Source organism: Physeter macrocephalus, chromosome 16 (assembly GCF_002837175.3).
Source record: "Physeter macrocephalus isolate SW-GA chromosome 16, ASM283717v5, whole genome shotgun sequence".
NCBI lineage: Eukaryota > Metazoa > Chordata > Mammalia > Artiodactyla > Physeteridae > Physeter > Physeter macrocephalus.
The window spans coordinates 23,786,136-23,807,008 of NC_041229.1; the positions used below are offsets into that span (position 1 = coordinate 23,786,136).

A 20,873-nucleotide genomic window follows, 5' to 3' on the forward strand; every position below is an offset into this window, starting at 1 on the left:
TTTTAATCTGGCAAAATGTCTGAAATTTATGGGTTGATATTCCCTTTTGTGCTTTGTTGGTACTCCATTTAAATATTGTAAAACTTTGAAATAATGCTACCTTTATCACCACAAACACTACCAATATAAAATAGTAGTAGAAATATAAGGGAAAGAGGAGATAAATTAAAGTAACTATTACAATTAAAAACTCAAGAGAAAAAATTTGTGTAGAGACTACATTCCTTGTTGCTGCAGCTGATCCCACCTACTGCTCACTCTACGTTCACTGATGTTCAACCAGCATCTCAATTGGCCAGAGCTCTTTGCCAGGTAGAATAACACCAAACTTACTTTATGGAAGATCATGTTAAATAATTTAGAATCCAGCAGAGTCCAGATGTAAGACAGAAAGTGTGTCATACAGAATACTTACCCAATGATGATAGAGCATTGCTCCCAAACCCTGAATGTTTCTTCTCTGATTCATCCAGTAGTATAGGTTTCACAGATCATCCTGAACCACCATCACAATTCCATTTGTCATTGTTTTTACTCAGCCCTAAAGGGCCAACTAATGTTATCACTTGCACTGAAGCCCTGAAACATCCAGAGAGACTTTTCTTTCTTAGGTTTCACCCAAGACTAGCAGATTTTCAAGACACTTGAAAATTGTCAGGCAGCACACCAAACTCTAAGGACCCTCAAACTTTGCACAGAGGTGGTAGATGTTTTTTGAAAATTTTTGTTGAAGTGTAGTTGATTTACGATGTTGTGTTGGTTTTGGGTGTACAGCAAAGTGATTCAGTTATATAAACATATCCTTTTCCAATATAGTTTATTACAAGATATTGAGTATAGTTCCCTATGCTATACAGTAGGTCCTTGTTGGTTATCTATTTCATCTATAGTAGTGTGTGTATCGGTTAATCCCAAACTCTTAATTTATCCCTCCCCCACTTCCCCTTTGGTAATCATAAGTTTGTTTTCTATGTCTTTGAGTCTGTTTTTGTTTGATAAATACATTCATTGTATCTTTTTTTTTTAGATTCCACAAAAAAAATAAATAAATAAAATAAAAAGAGGTTAGAAACTCTGAAAAACAACTAACCATGAAAGTCATGGTTCAAATATAAGGCAAATTAATATATTTCTAACCTCTATGTAAAGAGAATACATTTGATTTTTTTAAACATCTTTATTGGAGTATAATTGCTTTACAATGTTGTGTTAGTTTCTGTTGTATAGCAAAGTGAATCAGCTATATGTATACATATATCCCCATATCCCCTCCCTCTTGCATCTCCCTCCCACCCTCCATATCCACCCCCCATCACACCCCTCTAGGTGGTCACAAAGCACAGAGCTCTTCTCCCTGTGCTATGTGGCTACTTCCCACTATCTATTTTACATTTGGTAGTGTATATATGTCAATGCCACTCTCTCACTTTGTCCCAGCTTACCCTTCCCCCTCCCCATGTCCTCAAGTCCATTCTCTACATCTGCGTCTTTATTCCTGTCCTGCCCCAGGTTCATCAGAACCTTTTTTTTTTTTAGATTCCATATATATGTGTTAGCATACGGTAGTTGTTTTTCTCTTTCTGACTTACTTCACTCAGTACATTTGATCTTGATTCTAGATATATTCTACTTCAAGTGGCCCAGAGGGTGACTTCTAAATAAGGATGCATAATTTTAGCATATTATGTGGCCCTGTAATTGAATAATTTGCATAGTCGTAGTAATGTGAATGCAGAGTTTTTTCTGTAATTTAAAATATTTTTATCAAAGTACTTTGTGTACTTCTTTAAAATAAGTAAAATAATGTAAAAGAACTTACACTAAAAAGCAAGTCTTTACCCCATCTCACTACCTTCCACCTTCATACTCTAAAAGCAACCACTTTTATCTATCTTTTTGTTTTAGATCTTCTAGTCACTAGTTCCATGCTTCTAAATAATATGCTTATTATATTTTACTTACCAACTGTAGAAGTTATCTGTTGACTTTCTGCAAAGATGATTAAGAATTTACCTTACTTATCCTCCAAAACCCTGCTTATCTCCCCCCTGAGTATCATAAGTTATTGTTTTAATTCCTCTGTTTCTTATCTTGCTGCTTCAAAGACCTTTGTTTCTTGTTCCATCATGCTAACAAAGGATCACTTGACTCCTCATTATATATGATGAGGATATAAATAGCCCTATCCTTTTCTTCACATATCTTCCAGTATTGAAATCCCCAAGTTCCATCACCTCTCCCTTGTCAATATTCACTTGGAGGAGTTTTTCAAATATCCTGAATACAAATCCTTTATTGCAATATAAAATATCATCTTCCAGGGTACCTCACTTCCCTCTTAAAGGTGTTTTTGATAAGTCTTTAATTTTAATAAGATCCAGTTTATCACTTGTTCTTTATGGTTAGTGCTGTCTGTGTCCATTTAAGAAGTGTTTATGTAGAAGGCACTGTCATCAAGATGGTGTCAAAAGTCCAGGTCCCCCAGTGTTCCAGGACGTTTCCTGGGAGGTGCACTCAGGTCTTGCCTCATGGGGACCACTGGGGGAATCTGCAGGGCTCGACCACTGGGGATTTGATAGAGACAGAGAAAAGAGGGGCAGGGCTGACAGCAACCTGTGCTCAGATCTTGGCAGTTTGCATTACCGCTTACAGCAATACCTGAGCAGAGATCTCAGCCAGGCTCTGCCCATCTGCAGAGCTGAGCCAGTGGCCCCATCTGGCCAGGGAGCTCAGTTGGCAATTCTACCTGATATGGGTCCCAAACCAAGAGGCTTTACTGACTACGGAACATGTTTTATGGCCCCACTTAGGCAAGGAAGCAAATTCGCAGCCCCACACAATTTATGAGCATAGTCTTCAGTCCTGCCCAACCAGGAAGCCTAGCCAGTCATAGAGCCCAGAAACAGATCCAAGCCTATGGCCCTGCCTAATTACTGAGTACAAACTGCAGCCAGGGACTTCCCTGGTGGTGCAGTGGTTAAGAATCCACCTGCCAATGCAGCGGACACGGGTTCGAGCCCTGGTCCGGGAAGATCCCACATGCCGCGGAGCAACTAAGCCCATGTGCCACAACTACTGAGCCTGCGCTCTAGAGCCCGTGAGCCACAACTACTGAGCCTGAGTTCCACAGCTACTGAGCCCACACGCCTAGAGCCGGTGCTCCACAACAAGAGAAGACATTGCAAGGAGAAGCCCGCACACCGCAACGAAGAGCAGCCCCTGCTCACCGCAACTAGAGAAAGCCTGCGCGCAGCAACGAAGACCCAACACAGCCAAAAATAAATTTATTTTTTTAAAAACCTTTTAAAAAAACTGTAGCTAAAGGGAGCCTAGCCAGTGACTCCACCCAATTGCAGAGCATAGCCTATGGCCCCACCCAGCTAGGGACCCTGGACAGTGACCCCACCCAACCAAGGAGCACAGTCTCTAGACCCGCCACAACAGCATGATAGAGCTGGAGGCCCTGCCCAACTAGAGAGCCTGGCCAGTGACCACCCCCAACAGAGGAGCACACCCAGCAGCTTACCCCATCACAAAACCCAGCCTACAGCTTTGCCCAACTTTGGGGCAAAGCCTATGGCCCTACCTGATCACAGAACACAGCCTGTGGCTGCATCCAACCACAAAGCCTTGCCTGTAGCCTTGCCCGAACATGAAGTCTGGCCAGCAACACCATCTGGTAAGAGAGCACATCCTGAGGCCTCACCCAAACAGGAGCGATTGCAGAGCCCAGCCTGCAGCCCTGCTCAGTTGCAGAGTCCAGCCAGTGGCACCTCCCTGCCAGGGAACACAGCCTATGACTTAGCCTAACCAGAGGTGACTGCAGAGCCCAGCTAGTAGCCCTGCCTGAAAGCAAGTAAGCCATCGTGCCCACCCCAGAACATGGGCAGTGACCTCACCCAAATAGACACCCCAATAGCAAGCCTCCACCTGCCCATGGATGCTACCAGATGACCCATCCAGTACCCCAAGCTGAGCTAACCGATGAAGGTCTTTCTCTGCTGGAGGGAACTTCTAGAGTCTGGAAGAAAAGACCACTTACTCAGATGCACAGATACCAAAGTAAACATGACACCGCCAAAAGAAACTAATAAAGCTCCAATAATTTACTCAAAATATAGGTCTGTGAACTGTCTAACAAAGAATTCAGAATAATCCTCTTGAGGAAATTCATGGAACTACAAGAACATGTAGACAGACAACTACATGAAATTGGGAAAACAGTACATGAACAAAATGAGAAGCTCAACAAAGAAATAAAAGCTATCCTCCAAAAAGCCAAAAAGACATCCTAGATCTGAATAATAAAAAAACTGAGCTAAAGAATTCCAACAGCAGACTCGATCAAAAAGACAAGAGATAAGTGCCGGCAAGGATGTGGAAAAAAGGGAATCTTGTACACTCTTGGTGGGAATGTAAACTGGTACCACCACTATGGAAAGCAGCATGGACATTACTCAAAAAATAAAATAAAAAATAGAACTACCATATGATCCAGCAATTTCACTTGTGGATATTTTTCTGAAGGAAATGAAATCACTACCTCAAAGAGACAGCTGCACCCCCATGTTCATTGCAGCATATCTACACTAGCCAAGACATAGAAACAACCTAAGTATCTGTTGACAGATGAATGGATAAAGAAAATGTAATAATGTTTTATATATTATGTGAAGATATTGTATATAACATTTAATATTAGTATAGCATATTAATATTATTTATAATGGAATATTATTCAACCATGAGAAGGAAGAGAATCCTGCCATTTGTAACAACATGAATGGATCTGGAGGGCACTATGCTAAGTGAAATAAGTCAGGCAGAGAAAGATGAATTCTGTATAATGTATGCTCTCATTTATATGTGGAACCAAAAAAACCCTGGACTCTTAGATATAGGGGGTACGTTGTTGCTGGAAGGGGCGGTGGGGGTGTAGGGGAGAGATGAGTGAAGATCATCAAAGGGTACAAACTTCCAGTTATAAGATTAATATGTTCTAGGAATGTAACGTACAGCATGGTGACTCTAGTTAACAGTATTGTGTTGAATAATTAAAAGTTGCTAAGAGAGTAGATCTTAAAATTTCTTACCACACACACAGTAAATGGTAATTATGTGAGGTGAAGGATGTGTTAACTAAATTTTTGTGGTAATCATTTCACTATATACGTAGATCAAATCATCATGTTGTATACTTTAAATTTACACAATGTTTTATGTCAGTTATGTCTCAATAAAGATGCGGGGGAGTTAGAAATATTTGTTTAACCCAAAGTCAGAAGATATTTTCCTTATGTTTCTTCTAGAGCCTTAGTTGTTTAGTTTCACATTGAGATCTGGTATCCATCTCCAACTAATGTTTGTGTATGATAACAGGGACAAAGGTCATTTTTTTCCTTATGGATAATCAAACTACCCGGTATCTTTTATTGAAAAATACCATCTTTCCACAATAAATTGCAGTGGTACCTTTGTAAAGTCATGAAATCTTATATGTGAACTGTTTCTATAGTTTCTACTCTGTTGCATTGGACTATTTGTCTATATTTGGGTTAACACCACATTGTCTTAATCTGTAGCTTTATAATAAGAGTGGATATATGGTAATACAATCCTCTAACTTTGTTCTTCAAGATTATTTTACCTATTTTAGGACTTTTGCATTTCCATATAAACATTGGAATCAACTTATTTTAATTTCTAAAAAAATTTTGTTGACATTATAATTGGGATTGCATTAAATCAATTGATCAATTTGGGGAGAACTAATATCTTACTATGCTGATGGTTTTTTTAACATGGCATATCTCTTCATTTATTTATATCTTCTTTAATTCCTCTCCATAATGTTTTGTAGTTTATAGTGCAGAAGTCTTATACATCTTTCATTTGATTTCTAGGTTATTTGGCTTTTTATGCTAAAATAAGTGGTGTTATTTTTTAAATTTTATTTTTCTAACTGTTCATTTCTAGTTTATATAAATATTTATTTTTATATACTGGACATTACTGGACAATAATAAGTGTAAATATACTGGACAATAATAAGTGTAAATATACACTTATTATTTCTAATTGCTTTTTTTTTTTTTTTTTTTTGCGGTACGCGGGCCTCTCACTGTTGTGGCCTCTCCCGTTGCGGAGCACAGGCTCCGGATGCACAGGCCCAGCGGCCATGACTCACGGGCCTAGCCGCTCCGCGGCATGTGGGATCTTCCGGACTGGGGCACGAACCCGTGTCCCCTGCATCAGCAGGTGGACTTCCAACCACTGTGCCACCAGGGAAGCCCTCTAATTTCTTTTTAATAGGTCCTTTCAGATTTTTAAAAAGATTTTATTGAAGTATAGTTGATTTACAGTGTTGTGTTAATTTCTGCTATACAGCAAAGTGACTCAGTTATACATATATATATTCTTTTTCCTATTCTTTTCCATTATGGTTTGTCACAGGATGTTGAATATAGTTCCTTGTGCTATACAGTGGCACCTTGTTGTTTATCCATCCTATATATCATAGTTTGCCTCTGCTAATCCCAAATTCCCATTCCTTTCCTCCCCTACCCCACCTCCCCCTTGGCAACCACAAGTCTGTTCTCTATATCGGTGAGTCTGTTTCTGTTTTGTAGATATGTTGATTTATATTGAATTTTAGATTCTACATATAAGTGATATCATATGGTATTTGTCTTTCTCTTTCTGACTTACTTTGCTTAGTTTGATAATCTCTAGATCCATCTATGTTGCTGTAAATGGCATGAATTCATTGTTTTTTGGGGTTTTTTTAAATTCATTGTTTTTGATGGCTGAGTATCTTTCAGATTTTCCACTTAATCATGTCATCTTTGCATGATGACTTTCATTTTTCCTTTGCAAACTTTATACCTGTTATTTCTTGTTCTTGCTTTTTTGCACTGACTAGACCCTCCAGCACAATACTCAAAAGAATTATGAACATTCTTGTCTTTTTCCTGAACACAGAGAGAAGGCATATAATATTCCACTGTAAGCTAAGATGTTATCTGTATTTTTTTGTAGAAACTCATTATCTGTTTAAGGAAGTTAACTTAATTCCTTATTTGCTAAGATTTTTATTCTTGTTTTTATGAAAACTCTGGGTATTGAATTTGATCAAATGTTTTTGCTGCTCCTAAATGGTCATATGGTCTCCTTCATTCTCTTTACGTGGTAATTACATTCATTGATATTCAAATGTTAAACCAACCTTGCATTCCTAGAATAAACTCCACTTTATCCTGATTGTTACCCTTTTGATATATCCTGGATTTGATTTGCTAAGCATTGGCTTAGGATTTTCTGCATATTTATTTTTAAATTCAATTTTTCTTTGTTGTAATGTCCTTGCCAGGTTTTGTATCAGTATTATGCTGGTCTCCTAAAAGGAACTGGGAAGTATTTCTTCTTTTTCATTATCTCTAAGAGTTTGTGTGATTGGTATTATTTTTTCTACAAATGTTTGGAATAACACATTAACAAAGCCATGTGTGCTAGGAGTTTTTCATATAGAAAGGTTTTTAATTATGAGTTCCATTTCTCTAATAATACAGGACTATTCAGATGTGTGTTTCTTCTTGTACCCATTTTGATAAATTACTTTTTCAAGGAATTTGTCCATTTTGTTTGTTTGTTTTTATTTAGGTATAATTGACATATAACATTATATTAATTGCAAGTGAGCAATATAATCATTCAAAATTTGTATATATTGTGAAATAATCACCACAATAAGTCTAGGTAACATCTGTCACCATACATAGTTACAAAAAATTTTTTTCTTGTGATGAAGACTTTTAAGATTTACTATCTTAGCAACTCTCAAATATTCAATACAGTACCATTAACTATAATTCACCATGCTTTACATTACACCCCATGACTTAATTATGCTATAACTGGAAGTTTGTACCTTTTGACCCCCTTCACCCATTTCTCCCACCCCCACCCCCCACCTCTGGCAATAATCATTTTGTTCTTTTTATCTATGAGCTTATTGTTGTTGTTGTTTAAATTCCATGTATAAGTAAGATCATACGGTATTTGTCTTTCTCTGACTTATTTCACTCAGCATAATGTTCTCAAATTCTATCCATGTAGTTGCAAATGGAAAGATTTTATTATTTTTTATGGCTGAATAGTATTCTGTTATATATATATATACATATATGTATATACATATATGTGTGTGTATATATATATATGTCACATCTTCTTTATCCATTTATCCATCATTGAGCACTTAGGTTGTTTCCATACTTGACTCATGAAAATAATGCTGCAATGAACATGGGGGTGCATATATCTTTTTGCATTAGTGTTTTTGTTTTCTTCAGATAAATACCCAGAAGTAGAATTACTAGATCACATGGTAGTTCTACTTTTTATCTTTTGAGGAATCTCCATACCATTTTTCATACTGGCTGAACCAATTTCCATTCATACAAACAATGCAGAAGCGTTCCCTTTTCTCCACATCTTTGCCAGAACTTGTTATTTCTTGGTTTTTTTGATAATAACCATTCTAACAGGCTTGAAGCGACATCTTGTTGTGGCTTTGATTTGAATTAAGGAATTTGTCCATTTTGTTTAAATTGTCAAATCTATTTTGGCCAAAATTTGTTTACAATCTCCTTTCATTATCCTTTTAATGTCTGTAAGATTTGTAGTGGTATTGTTAATAAGTGTTTTCTCTTCATTTCTCTACATCTGTATTTCTAGGAGTTTATCAATTTTATTAATCTTTTTTAAAAAACTGATCTTTGGCTTTGTTGGTTTTCTCTATTTTAACTCTATTTTCTATTTCATTGATTTCCAATCTTATCTTTATTTTTTTTTTCTTTCATTCTGGGGCTTTGATTTGCTGTTCTTTTTCAAAGTTCTTGGGATGGAAAATTAGATCTTAGATTTTCAACTTTTATTCTTTTTATAGTATATGTATTTTGAGCTATTAGAGTTCTCCCTTCAGCATTTCTTTAGATTTATCCACACAGGTTTTGATATGTCATATAATTTTTACCTCAGCTTGGAATATTTCATAATTTTCAATGTAATTTTTAGAGCCACATTGATTAATGACCAAATATTTAGTAATTTTCTAGTTATCTTTTTATTATTGATTTTTGGTTTAATTCCACTGCAGCCAGACAACATACTTTAAATGGTTTTAATAACTCAAAACTTGCTTGGTACAGAAAAATTCTATTTTGATAAATGTTCCATGTGATCTTGAGAAAAAAATGTATGCTTCCATCAGTTAGGTCAAGTTTGTTAAATATGTTGTTCAAATCTTTCGTAGCTGTCTTAGTCTGTTCGGGCTGCCATAACAAACTGTTATAGGCTGGGTGGATTATAAACAACAGAAATTTATTTATTATAGTTCTGGAGGCTAGGAATTCCAAAATCAAGGCACTAGCAGACTTGGTACCTGTTGAGAACCTGCTTCCTGGTTCTTGTTATGTCCTCACATGTTGGAAGGAATGAGTGATCTCTCTGAGCCCTGTTTTTTTCTTTTAAATTAGTTTTATTAGTTACCTATTTTATACAAATTATTGTATATATGTCAATCCCAATCTCCCAATTTATCCCATCACCACCACCACCCCCCTGTTGTCCCCGCTTTGTGTCCATACATTTGTTCTCTGCATCTGTGTCTCTATTTCTGGCTTGCAAACCAGTTCATCTGTACCATTTTTCTAGATTCCACATATATGTGTTAATATACGATATTTGTTTTTTTCTCTTTCTGACTTACTTCACTCTATGACAGTCTCTAGGTCCATCCACGTCTCTACAAATGACCCAGTTTCATTCCTTTTTATGACTGAGTAATATTCCATTGTATATATTTACCACATCTTCTTTATCCATTCGTCTGACTGAGCCCTTTTTTATAAGGGCACTAATCCCATTCATGAGGGCTTTACCCTCTTGACCTAATCATCTCCCAAAGGTCCCGCCTCCTCCTACCATCACCTTGGGGGTTAGAATTTCAATATGAATTTTGGAGAGACAGAAACATTTAGTCTATAGCAGGAGACTTACTAATTTTTTGCCTATTTGTTCTATCAGTGCTTGAGAGAAGTATGTTAAAGTTTTCCATTACGATTGGGGATTCATTTATACTCCTGGTAATTGTGTTAATGTTAGCTTTATATATTTTGAAGTAATGTTGTTAGGTACATATCAGCTCAAGATTGTTACATCTTATTGTTGAGTCAAACCTAATCAATATGAAATATTGTTTCTTATATTTTCCAAAATTTTTGCCTTAAAGTCTATTTTATTTTGTATTGATAAAGTTACCTTAGTTTAATTTTGGTTAGTGTTTGCATGGTATATTTTCTTATTCTGTTACTTTCTAACTTTTTGCATCCTTTGTAAACAATACAGAGCTGGATCTAATTTTGGTTAGTCTTAAATAATCATTGTCTTTTAATTAGCATGGTTAGATCATTTATATTTATTATAATTATGGTATTTGTTTAGTTTAAGTCTACCATATTGCTGTTGCTTTTCTACTTATCAACTGTTCTTCATGTATTTTTCCTGTTTCCCATTTCTTTGTATTATTTAAATGATTTTAATATATCATTATTTTCTTCTGTATTAACTTTTTGGTTATTTTGATTGATTTAAGATGTTCATAAATTATTTGCTACTCTTTATGTTGAGAGGTTAGGGGCAATCTTCTTCCTTTTATTTAGGCTAATTTAGGTTTGCTTTACCACTAAAACCAATAAAATAGAACATGACATTCTGGGACATCTAAGTTTAGGTAATAAATATGGAGAACAGTATGGAGGTTCCTTAAAAAACTACAAATAGAACTACCATACGACCCAGCAATCCCACTACTGGGCATATACCCTGAGAAAACCATAATTCAAAAAGAGTCATGTACCACAATGTTCACTGCAGCTCTATTTACAATAGCCAGGACATGGAAGCAACCTAAGTGTCCATCGACAGATGAATGGATAAAGAAGATGTGGCATATATATACAATGGAATATTACTCAGCCATAAAAAGAAACAAAATTGAGTTATTTGTAGTGAGGTGGATGGACCTAGAGTCTGTCATACAGAGTGAAGTGAGTCAGAAAGCAAAAAACAAATACCATATGTTTACACATATATATGGAATCTAAAAGAAAAAAAAGTATATATATAATATATATGTATATATACATATATGCATATATATGTATATATACATATATATGGTTCTGAAGAACCTAGGGGCAGGACAGGAGTAAAGAGGCAGATGTAGAGAATGGACTTGAGGAAATGGGGAAGAGGAAGGGTAAGCTGGGATGAAGTGAGAGATTGGCATGGACTTATATGTACTACCAACTGTAAAATAGATAGCTAGTGAGAAGCAGCCACATAGCACAGAGAGATCAGCTTGGTGCTTTGTGACAACTTGGGGGTGGGATAGGGAGGGTGGGAGGGAGAGGAAAGAAGGAGAAGATATGGGGATATATGTATATGTATAGCTGATTCACTTTGTTATAAAACAGAAACTAACACACCATTGTAAAGCAATTATACCCCAATAAAGATGTTAAAAAAATAAAAATAAAGACAGTGCCCAGCTTAAAAAGAAAAAAAAAAAAAAAAAGCATTGCAGGGGGCCCAGGTTCAATCCCTGGTCAGGGAACTAAGATCCTGCAAGCTGCGTGGTGTGGCCATAAAAAAGAAGCATTGCAGTGTCCATGTCTGTGTCATGGAATGCTCATTCTGGATGAAGACAGCCACAAGGTACAACAACCCTGAAACTGCAATGCCAAGCTAGCCTAATGGAAAGGCTGTCTACAGAGATTGGTGATTGGCCATCCCTAGATTTATCAGCTATTCCTTCCCTCTTACAAGATACATAAGTGAAAAAGCCATTTCAATATTCCATCACCAGCAGATAAAACATAAAAAGAACCAAGAAACAAGACTGATAGCTAGAATTGAGGCCCCTGACATAGGGCCCCACTTGAGTCATCCCAGCCATTCCCAGCTTTGTAATCCATCTCAGATGAAGCCTCAGTCACTGTGGAAGTGAGACCAGACATCCCTACTCTGCCCTACCATAATTTGCAACCCATAATTGTGAGCATAATAAAATGGTGGTTGTTTTACATCACTAAGTTTTGGGGGTAGTTTGCTACACAGCAATAGATTACCATAACAGTTACATATTATCTTAATGGGGTAACTTAGAGTTTACAATATGCATCCTTGACTAATTAATGCCTACATTAAGTTGGTACTTTTACCCTTTCCAGAACAATGCAAGAATCTTAAAACGGATTAACTCCCTTTATCGTCTTTCCCTTTTGTGCTATTTGTTGTCAGATATTTTTCACTTACATTTTTGTTTTAAATATAAGAAGACATTATTTTTATTGCCTTAAACAATTAGTATTTACGTTTTACTGTGGTACATAACATAAAATTTACCATAATAACTACTTTTAGGTGTACAGTTTAGTGACATTAATTACATTTACAATGTTGTGCAGCCATTTCCACTCTCCACTTCTAGAACTTTTTCATCATTTCAAACAGAACCTCCTGTATCCACTAAACAATAACTCTCCATCCTCCCCTGCCCCCTAGGCCATGGTAACCTCTATTTTACTTTCTGTATCCATGAATTTGTCTATTCTAGGTAGTTTGTATAAGTACATTTGTCCTTTTGTCTCTGCTATTTCATTTAGTATAATGTTTTTAAGTTTCATCTAATTTATAGCGTGCATCAGAATTTCATTCCTTTTAAAGGATGAATAATATTCCATTGCATTTATATACTATGTTTTGTTAATCCACTCCCTTTTAACAGATCTTGGGTTGTTTCCACATTTTGGCTATTGTGAATAATGCTGCTATGAAAATTGTTGTATAAGTATCTGTTTGAGTACCTCTTTCAATTCTTTTGGGTTCATATCTAGAAGTGGAAGTACTGGATCATATTGCAATTCTATGTTTAAATTTTTGTGGAATGATCAAAATGTTTTCCATTGTGGCAGCACCATTTTACATTTTCACTAGAATGCATATAGTTTCCAATTTCTCTACACTCTTGCCAAAACTTATTTTCTATTTTTTTTGTGATAGCCATCCTAATGGATGTGAAGTTGTATCTCATTGTGATTTTGATTTTTATTTCCTTAATGACTATTGATGTTGAGCATCTTTTTATGTGTTTATTGACCATTCATAAATTTCTCTGGAGAAATGTGTATTTGAGACTTTTGCCCATTTTTGAATTGGGTTATTTGTTGTTGTTTTTGTTGTTGTGATGTGGGAGTTCTTTACATATTTTGGATATTAACCCCTTATCAGATATCTGCTTTGCAAATATTTTCTTCCATGCTGTGGATTGCCCTTTCAGCCTCTTGACTGTGTCCTCTGCCATGCAAAAGTTTTAAATTTTGATATAGTCCACTCTATCCTTGTTTTTCTTTAGTTGCTGTGCTTGCAGGGTAATGTCCAATAAATCATTGCCAAATCCAATGTCATGAAGTTTTCTCTTATATTTTCTTCTAAGGGTTTTAGGTTGCAGCTCTCATTTTTAGGTCTTTGATCCACTTTGCATTAATGTCCAATTTCATTATTTTGTATGTGGCTATCCAGTTTTCCCAGCATCATTTGTTGAAAAGACTGTCCTTTCCCCATTAATAATCTTGGGACCCTTGTCAAAGTCAATTATATATGTAGGAGTATATTTTTGGGTTCTCTATTCATTCCATTGGTCTTATGTCTGTCCTAATGCCAATGCCAAACTGTTTTGTAGCAAGTATTGACATCAGGATGTGTCTGGCTATTTGGAGGCCCTTGAGATTCCACATGAATTTTAGAATGTGCTTTTATATTTCTTTTAATAGTGACATTGGGATTTTGATAGGGATTGCACTGAATCTGTAGATTACTTTGGGTAATATTTTCATTTTACCAATATTAAGTCTTCCAATCCATGAACACGGTATGACTTTCCATTTATTTATGTCTCCTTTAATTTCAGTATTCATTTTTTATTTATTTTTTATTGGGGTATAGTTGTTTTACAACGTTGTGTTAGAGTCTACTGTACAGTGAAATGAAGTAGAGTTCCCAGTGCTATACAGCAGGATCTTTTTAGTTATCTGTTTTATACATATTAGTGTATATATGTCAATCCCAATCTCCCAATTCATCCCACCTCACCCCCCACTTTCCCCGCTTGGTGTCCATACATTCAGTATTCATTTTTATTTCTCCAGATATTTACACATTCCAGGGACCATCATTCCTCCCTACAGTTCTGTGTTTCCCTGTGGTATTACTTTCCTGCAACATAAGGAATTCCCTACAGTAGTTGTCGTAGGGCAGATCTCCTGTGAAAAATTCTTTCAGCTTTTGTTTGTTTGAAAACATCTTTATTTCACTTTTGTTTTTGAAGGATATTATCATGTTTTGGGGTTTTTTTTCCCCCTTATCACCTTAAATATGATGTTCCATTCTATTCTGGATTCCATGGTTTCTGTTAAAAAAAAAATCAAGGACCAATTTTATTCTTTCAACCCTGAAAGTAATGTGTCTTTTATTGTCTGGATGCTTTTAAATTGCCTCTATGTTTTGTTTTTAGCAGTTTAAATTCGATGTGCTTATGTGTCATTTTCATTTTTTGTCCTACTTGAATAAGTTGACAATAGAATAATCCAGCAGAGTCCACCCCTTGTTACCCTAGCATACTTACTTCTTCTAACCATAGTTAACTTCCAAATAATGTCAATATTAAAATTATGCTTCCACCTAACATGATACAACTATCCCTCATGTAGATTAAAACAAACTAACCCTCTTCCCCAAAGTAATATTATTTATCTTTCAATCATTTTTGTTTCTCTTCCTGCTGAGTCATACTCCACCTATGATATCTTGTCATATAAATACTAGATGCAAGGTTAAGCACTTATATTTATTTCCTACTGCTGCTATAACAACTGCCAAAACCTTAGTAGCTTTAAACAACAAAAACAATGTTATCATACAGTTCTGGAGGCCAAAATCTGAAATGGATCTCACTGGGCTAAAATCAAGATGTCAGCAATGCTGCGTTCTTTCTGGAGGCTCTAGGGAAGAATTTGTTTTCATGCCTTGTCCAGCCTTTAGTGACTGCCCACATTCCTTGGCTCATGGTCTCCTTCCATTTTCAAAGCCAACAATGACCTACCAAGTATGTCTCACATCACGTCACTCTGGTGCTGACTCTTCTGTCCCCTCTTTCACTTATATGGACTCTTTTTTTCCCAATTATAAGGTCCCCTCATTTTTTTTAGTGTGGTGGTTCACTGGCATGAGGAACTCAAAGTGGCCAGGTGACAGTATCAGCTTCCATTTTAATGTAACTGTTGGTGTGTACCTTGGTGGAAGCCTTCCTCCTGTGGGTTCTAAGGCCTTTATATCCACAGAACCCAAAAGTACAAGGACAGGAAGCAAAATTTTCACTAGTGGATTATTAGAGATAATATTGAGATGGAGCCACTTTCATTTCCACCCTTTAATTTTCAAACTCATAAATGCTGGCTGGCATAGATTCAGATCATATTCTGTAACATGAAGGACATCACTGTAGCCTGAAAAGTGTTGTCAGTGGAACTCTAACTGTAACTGAGTCTCCAAAATGCCATTCCACCAGGCCAAGTGCTTTAGGGTGATGTGGAACAAGGTAATGTCAGTGAATTTCATGAGCATAAGCCCATTGATGTGCTGCATTTGCTCTGAAGCAAGTTCTCGGATCAGAAGCAATGCTATGCAGAATATAATGACAAGTGAATAAAACATTTTGAAGGTAACAGATAGTGGCTTTTGTAGAAGTATTGTGTACCCAGGAGTATAAATTATCAATTCCAATAAGAATCAAGTGTTGCCCCTTCCATAATGGAAATGTTCCAACTAATCAATATGCCACAAGAAGCTGGCTAATTCCCTCAAGAAATGATGCCATATCAGGGGCTCAGTGTTGGTCTCTGCTTTGGCACAGTGGGCACTCAGCAGTAGTTGTAGCCAGATATAGTGCATAAAAATCCATGTTGCTGAGCCCATGAATAACCTCCACTCCTTCATTCCTGTTGCGATGGCCACTTTGTTCATGAGCCCATTGGGCAAGGAGAGCAGTGGCTAGGGAAATAGACTGACTGACTCCAAAGAATGGGTCATCTTGCCTACTTGATTATTAATAATCTTCTCTGCTGAGGTTGCTCTTTGATGAGAATTGACATGGGACACAAAGGTCTTCACGCTTGGTGCCCATTTGGAGGGGTCTGACCTCTTCTGCAACAGCTTTCTAACCATGTTCTTTCCAAATCCCTGACCATCCAGCAAAGCCATCAGTTATTGCCCATCTGTAGATCTGTACCTCTGGCCATCTTTTCTTCCAAGCATAATATACAATAGGTATGCTGCTTGAAGTTCTGTCCCCTGTAAGTATTTCTCTTCAGAGCTACCCCTGAGTGAGGCTGTGTATTATATATGGAACTTCCTATGGGTCACACTTTGCACTTGACCTCCTGAGGCCTGCTAGGTCCTGAGTTTGACCAATAGAATTCAAACTAAGTGATGCTGTGTGACTTCCAAGACAAGGCCTTGAGAAGCCTTGCAATTTCTACTCTGTCTCTCTCTGTCTCTTCTCTCTCCCTCTCTCCATCTTTCTCTCTCTCTCTCTCTCTCTCTCTCTCTCTCTCCCTATCATACTTTGAAATGTATATGCTGTGAAGAAACTCTAAACTGAAAGTCTATATGGAGAGAGAAGCCCAGCCATCACAGAGATTCCAACAATCCAAGCTGAAGACCCAGTATATGTGTGTGAGACCATATTAAATCACCCATCTCCAGCTGATCTGGCAACTGACTACAGCCAAATACATGAGTCCAAGCAAGAATAACAAGTTCCCCGTCAACCCACAGAAAGCAGTTGTTGCTTTAAGTCACTACATTTGAGGGTGGTTTGATACAATAATCTACAAATTTAGAAGATACTATTCACATTTTAAACCATCATAAATTTTTCTTGATACTCAATTTGGGGTTTTACTTAAGAAATTACATCTTCCTTTCAGAAAGAATATTATTTGTGTTGAGGTGAGCTGCACCATCTTCCACAGGCAATTGCAATAGGACTTGAAATTGTCATATTGGTATTATGGATTACTTCAACTTGTATTTATTTGATTTGATTTAATATAAGCAAACTGAGGGGTCAGGGAATGTTTACCAAGAGTTATTAAGGTTTTGGGGAAGGATAAGGTAGGAGAGGTTACCAAAGATAGCTTTCCAAGATAGAAGAATTGTTTGCAGTTGTTTGACTAAATTTGCACTAACAATAAAAGTAGATAGGGTTTGTAAATCAGTGGAATTACCACAGAAATGAGGAGGATTCTGTAATGAGAATAATAGATAGTACTTAATGAGTGCTTTTTTATGCCAGAAGTTGTTCTAAGTGCTTTACAAATTTTAGCTCATTTATTCCTAACCATAGCTGTATGAAATAGTACTGTCATTCCCATATTTTAGATAAGAAACTGATCATAGAGGTTAAGCAACTTGTTCAGGATCACACAGCTAGTAATTACTAACACTTGAGCCCAGACAATATTATGCCGTGTTCAGTGTTCTTAACCACTAGGCTGTATTTTGTCTTTCTCCTAGATTACACTGGAGTATACGAAAGTGACCCAACCAAAGTTTTGGATATTTTATTTATAGTTGCTAGTGATACCATTACAAATTTAAGGGTAAAACTCTTTGTGAGAATAATACCAATATTGCCTGACTTGTCAAAGCAAACCTTGATTGGATAATATTTCTAAAATCTAGTTTACATAGGTAAAATCTATTTTATGATTTTTACTCATTTTGCCCTAATTAGGAAAAAAGCTAATTAGAGGTAGAAAACCCAGTTTTGACCATAAAATCTTATGTGTTTGAACCTCTAGAATGTCGCTGTATTCCAACACTTTAAAAGTCTGATTAATATAAGAAGACAAGGAGAACCACGTCAGATACTGAAATACATTAATCCTAAAGAGGTAAGGACATTATTTATTGATACAATATATTTTCCCCCCTTAAAAATGTGTGGCTACTTTATAAATTCAATGTGCTTGTATTTCTTTCTTTTAACTTTTTAAATTAAAATATTACACACATATAGAAAGTTCATAAAACATAAATTTATAACAACTGAATCATCACAAGCAAACCCCCGTGTAACATTCACCCAGATCAACGTTTTCATACTTTAAACCACTGCCTTTGGGTGCCCTGCAAATCACTGCCGACTCTCTTCTTCCAAAAGGTAAACACTATTTTGAATCCTACCATTATACTTTAGTTTTCTCTGTTTTAAAGCTACATATAAATAGAATCCTATAGTATACTTTTGTATCTAGCTTTGTTCATTCAACTTTGTTTGTGAACCTAAACTTCATTCATTTCACAAAAATGATGGTAGTATTCCATTTTATGAATATACTGCTATTTATTCATTCTACAATAGGTTGACATTTGGACTTTTTCTAGTTTGTGGCTATTATAAAGGCTGCTTCTGTGACTATTCTTACTCATGCTTCCTGGCTAACAGGTCCACAAATTTCTTTTGGTTTCTATTCAACCTAGAAACAGAATTGCTGGATGGAAGGATATGCCAAACTATTTTCCAAAGTTATTGTATTAATTTGTGTTCACTGTCATCAACCTTTGGGAATTCTTGGTGCTCTACATCCTCAGCAACACTTAATATTGTCAGTTTTTAATTTGCATTTCTCTGATTACTAATGAAGTTGAGCATCTTTTTGAGGAGTTGTGCTTCTGATTAAAATTCTGTATGTGATTTTTCAGGCCTGACCACAGGCAATTACAAAGCCTTTACCTGACAGGACTCACAAGGCAAAGCTAACCTCACCTCACACTAGACTTGGTGCAAAGTCAGTGCATTACAGTCACTGAAGGGAGTTAAAGACAAGGACTCAGGACCCTCTCTGTCCATGAGTTTAGGCATATTTTCCTAGTGCCCAAAGCCTTCACTCCCAGGTCTCTCTTTTTTTTTTTTTTTTAGTATTTTTATTGGAGTATAATTGCTTTACAATGGTGTGTTAGTTTCTGCTGTATAACAGTGAATCAGCTATAGATATAAACATATACCCATACCTCCTCCCTCTTGCGTCTCCCTCCCACCCTCCCTATGTCACCCCTCTAGGTGGTCACAAAGCACCAAACTGATCTCCCTGTGCTATGTGGTGCTTCCCACTAGCTATCTATTTTACATTAGATAGTGTATATATGACCATGCCACTCTCTCACTTCGTCCCAGCTTACACTTCCCCCTCCCCATGTCCTCAAGTCTATTCTCTACATCTGCGTCTTTATTCCTGTCCTACCCCTAGTTCTTCAGAACCTTTTTATTAGATACCATATGTATGTATTAGCATACGGTATTTGTTTTTCTCTTTCTGACTTACTTCACTCTGTATCACAGTCTCTAGGTCCGTGCACCTCACTACAAATAACTCAATTTCGTTTCTTTTTATAGCTGAGTAATATTCCATTGTATATATGTGCCACATCCTCTTTAACCATTCATCTGTCGATGGACACTTAGGTTACTTCCATGTCCTGCCTACTGTAAATAGACCTGCAATGAACATTGTGGTACATGACTCTTTTTTTTTTTTTTATGACTCTTTTTGAATTATGGTTTTCTCAGGGTATATGCCCAGTAGTGGGATTGCTGGGTCGTATGGTAATTCTATTTTTAGTTTTATAAGGAACCTCCATACTGTTCTCCATGGTGGCTGTATCAATTTACATCCCCACAAACAGTGCAAGAGGGGTCCTTTTTCTCCACACCCTCTCTAGCATTTATTGTTTGTAGATTTTTTGATGATGGCCATTCTGACTGTTGTGAGGTGATACCTCATTGTAGTTTTGCCTTTCTCCATTGTATATTATTGCCTCCTTTATCAAAAATAAGGTGAACATATGTGCGTAGGTTTATCCTTGGGCTTTCTATCCTGTTCCATTGAACTATATTCCTGTTTTTGTGCCAGTACCATATTTTCTTCATTACTGTAGCTTTGAAGTATAGTCTGAAGTCCAGGAGCCTGATTCCTCCAGCTCCATTTTTCTTTCTCAGGAAAGCTTTGGCTGTTCAGGGTCTTTTGTGTTTCCATACAAATTGTGAAATTTTTGTTCTAGTTCTGTGAAGAATGCCATTGGTAGTTTCATAGGGATTGCACTGAATCTGTAGATTGCTTTAGGTAGTAGAGTCATTTTCACAATGTTGATTCTTCCAATAGAAGAACATGTGTAAAAAGTGCCATTGGTAGTTTCATAGGGATTGCACTGAATCTGTAGATTGCTTTAGGTAGTAGAGTCATTTTCACAATGTTGATTCTTCCAATAGAAGAACATGGTATATCTCTCCATCTGTTTGTATCATCTTTAATTTCCTCATCAGTGTCTTATAGTTTTCTGCATACAGGTCTTTTGTCTCCTAAGGTAGGTTTATTGCTAAGTATTTTATTCTTTTTGTTGCAATGGTAAATGGGAGTGTTTCCTTAATTTCTCTTTTAGATTTTTCATCATTAGTGTATAGGAATGCAAGAGATTTCTGTGCATTAATTTTGTATCCTGCTACTTTCCCAAATTCATTGATTAGCTCTAGTAGTTTTCTGGGAGCATTTTTAGGATTCTCTATGTGTAGTATCATGTAATCTGCAAACAGTGACAGATTTACTTCTTCTTTTCTAATTTGGATTCCTTTTATTTCTTTTTCTTCTCTGATTGCTGTGGCTAAAACTTCCAAAACTATGTTGAATAATAGT

At 36.4% G+C, this 20,873-nt stretch overlaps 1 protein-coding gene across 1 annotated transcript in view; it reads left to right on the forward strand.

Annotated features, from left to right (window-relative positions):
• The window catches only part of C16H11orf65 (chromosome 16 C11orf65 homolog), a 121,027-nt gene that overhangs the window by 40,214 nt on the left and 59,940 nt on the right, over positions 1-20,873 (forward strand). Inside the window, exon 3 of the mRNA XM_024117383.2 lies at positions 17,985-18,077. Coding sequence (XP_023973151.1) covers positions 17,985-18,077 — 93 coding nt within the window. The remainder of the gene's footprint in view (positions 1-17,984; positions 18,078-20,873) is intronic.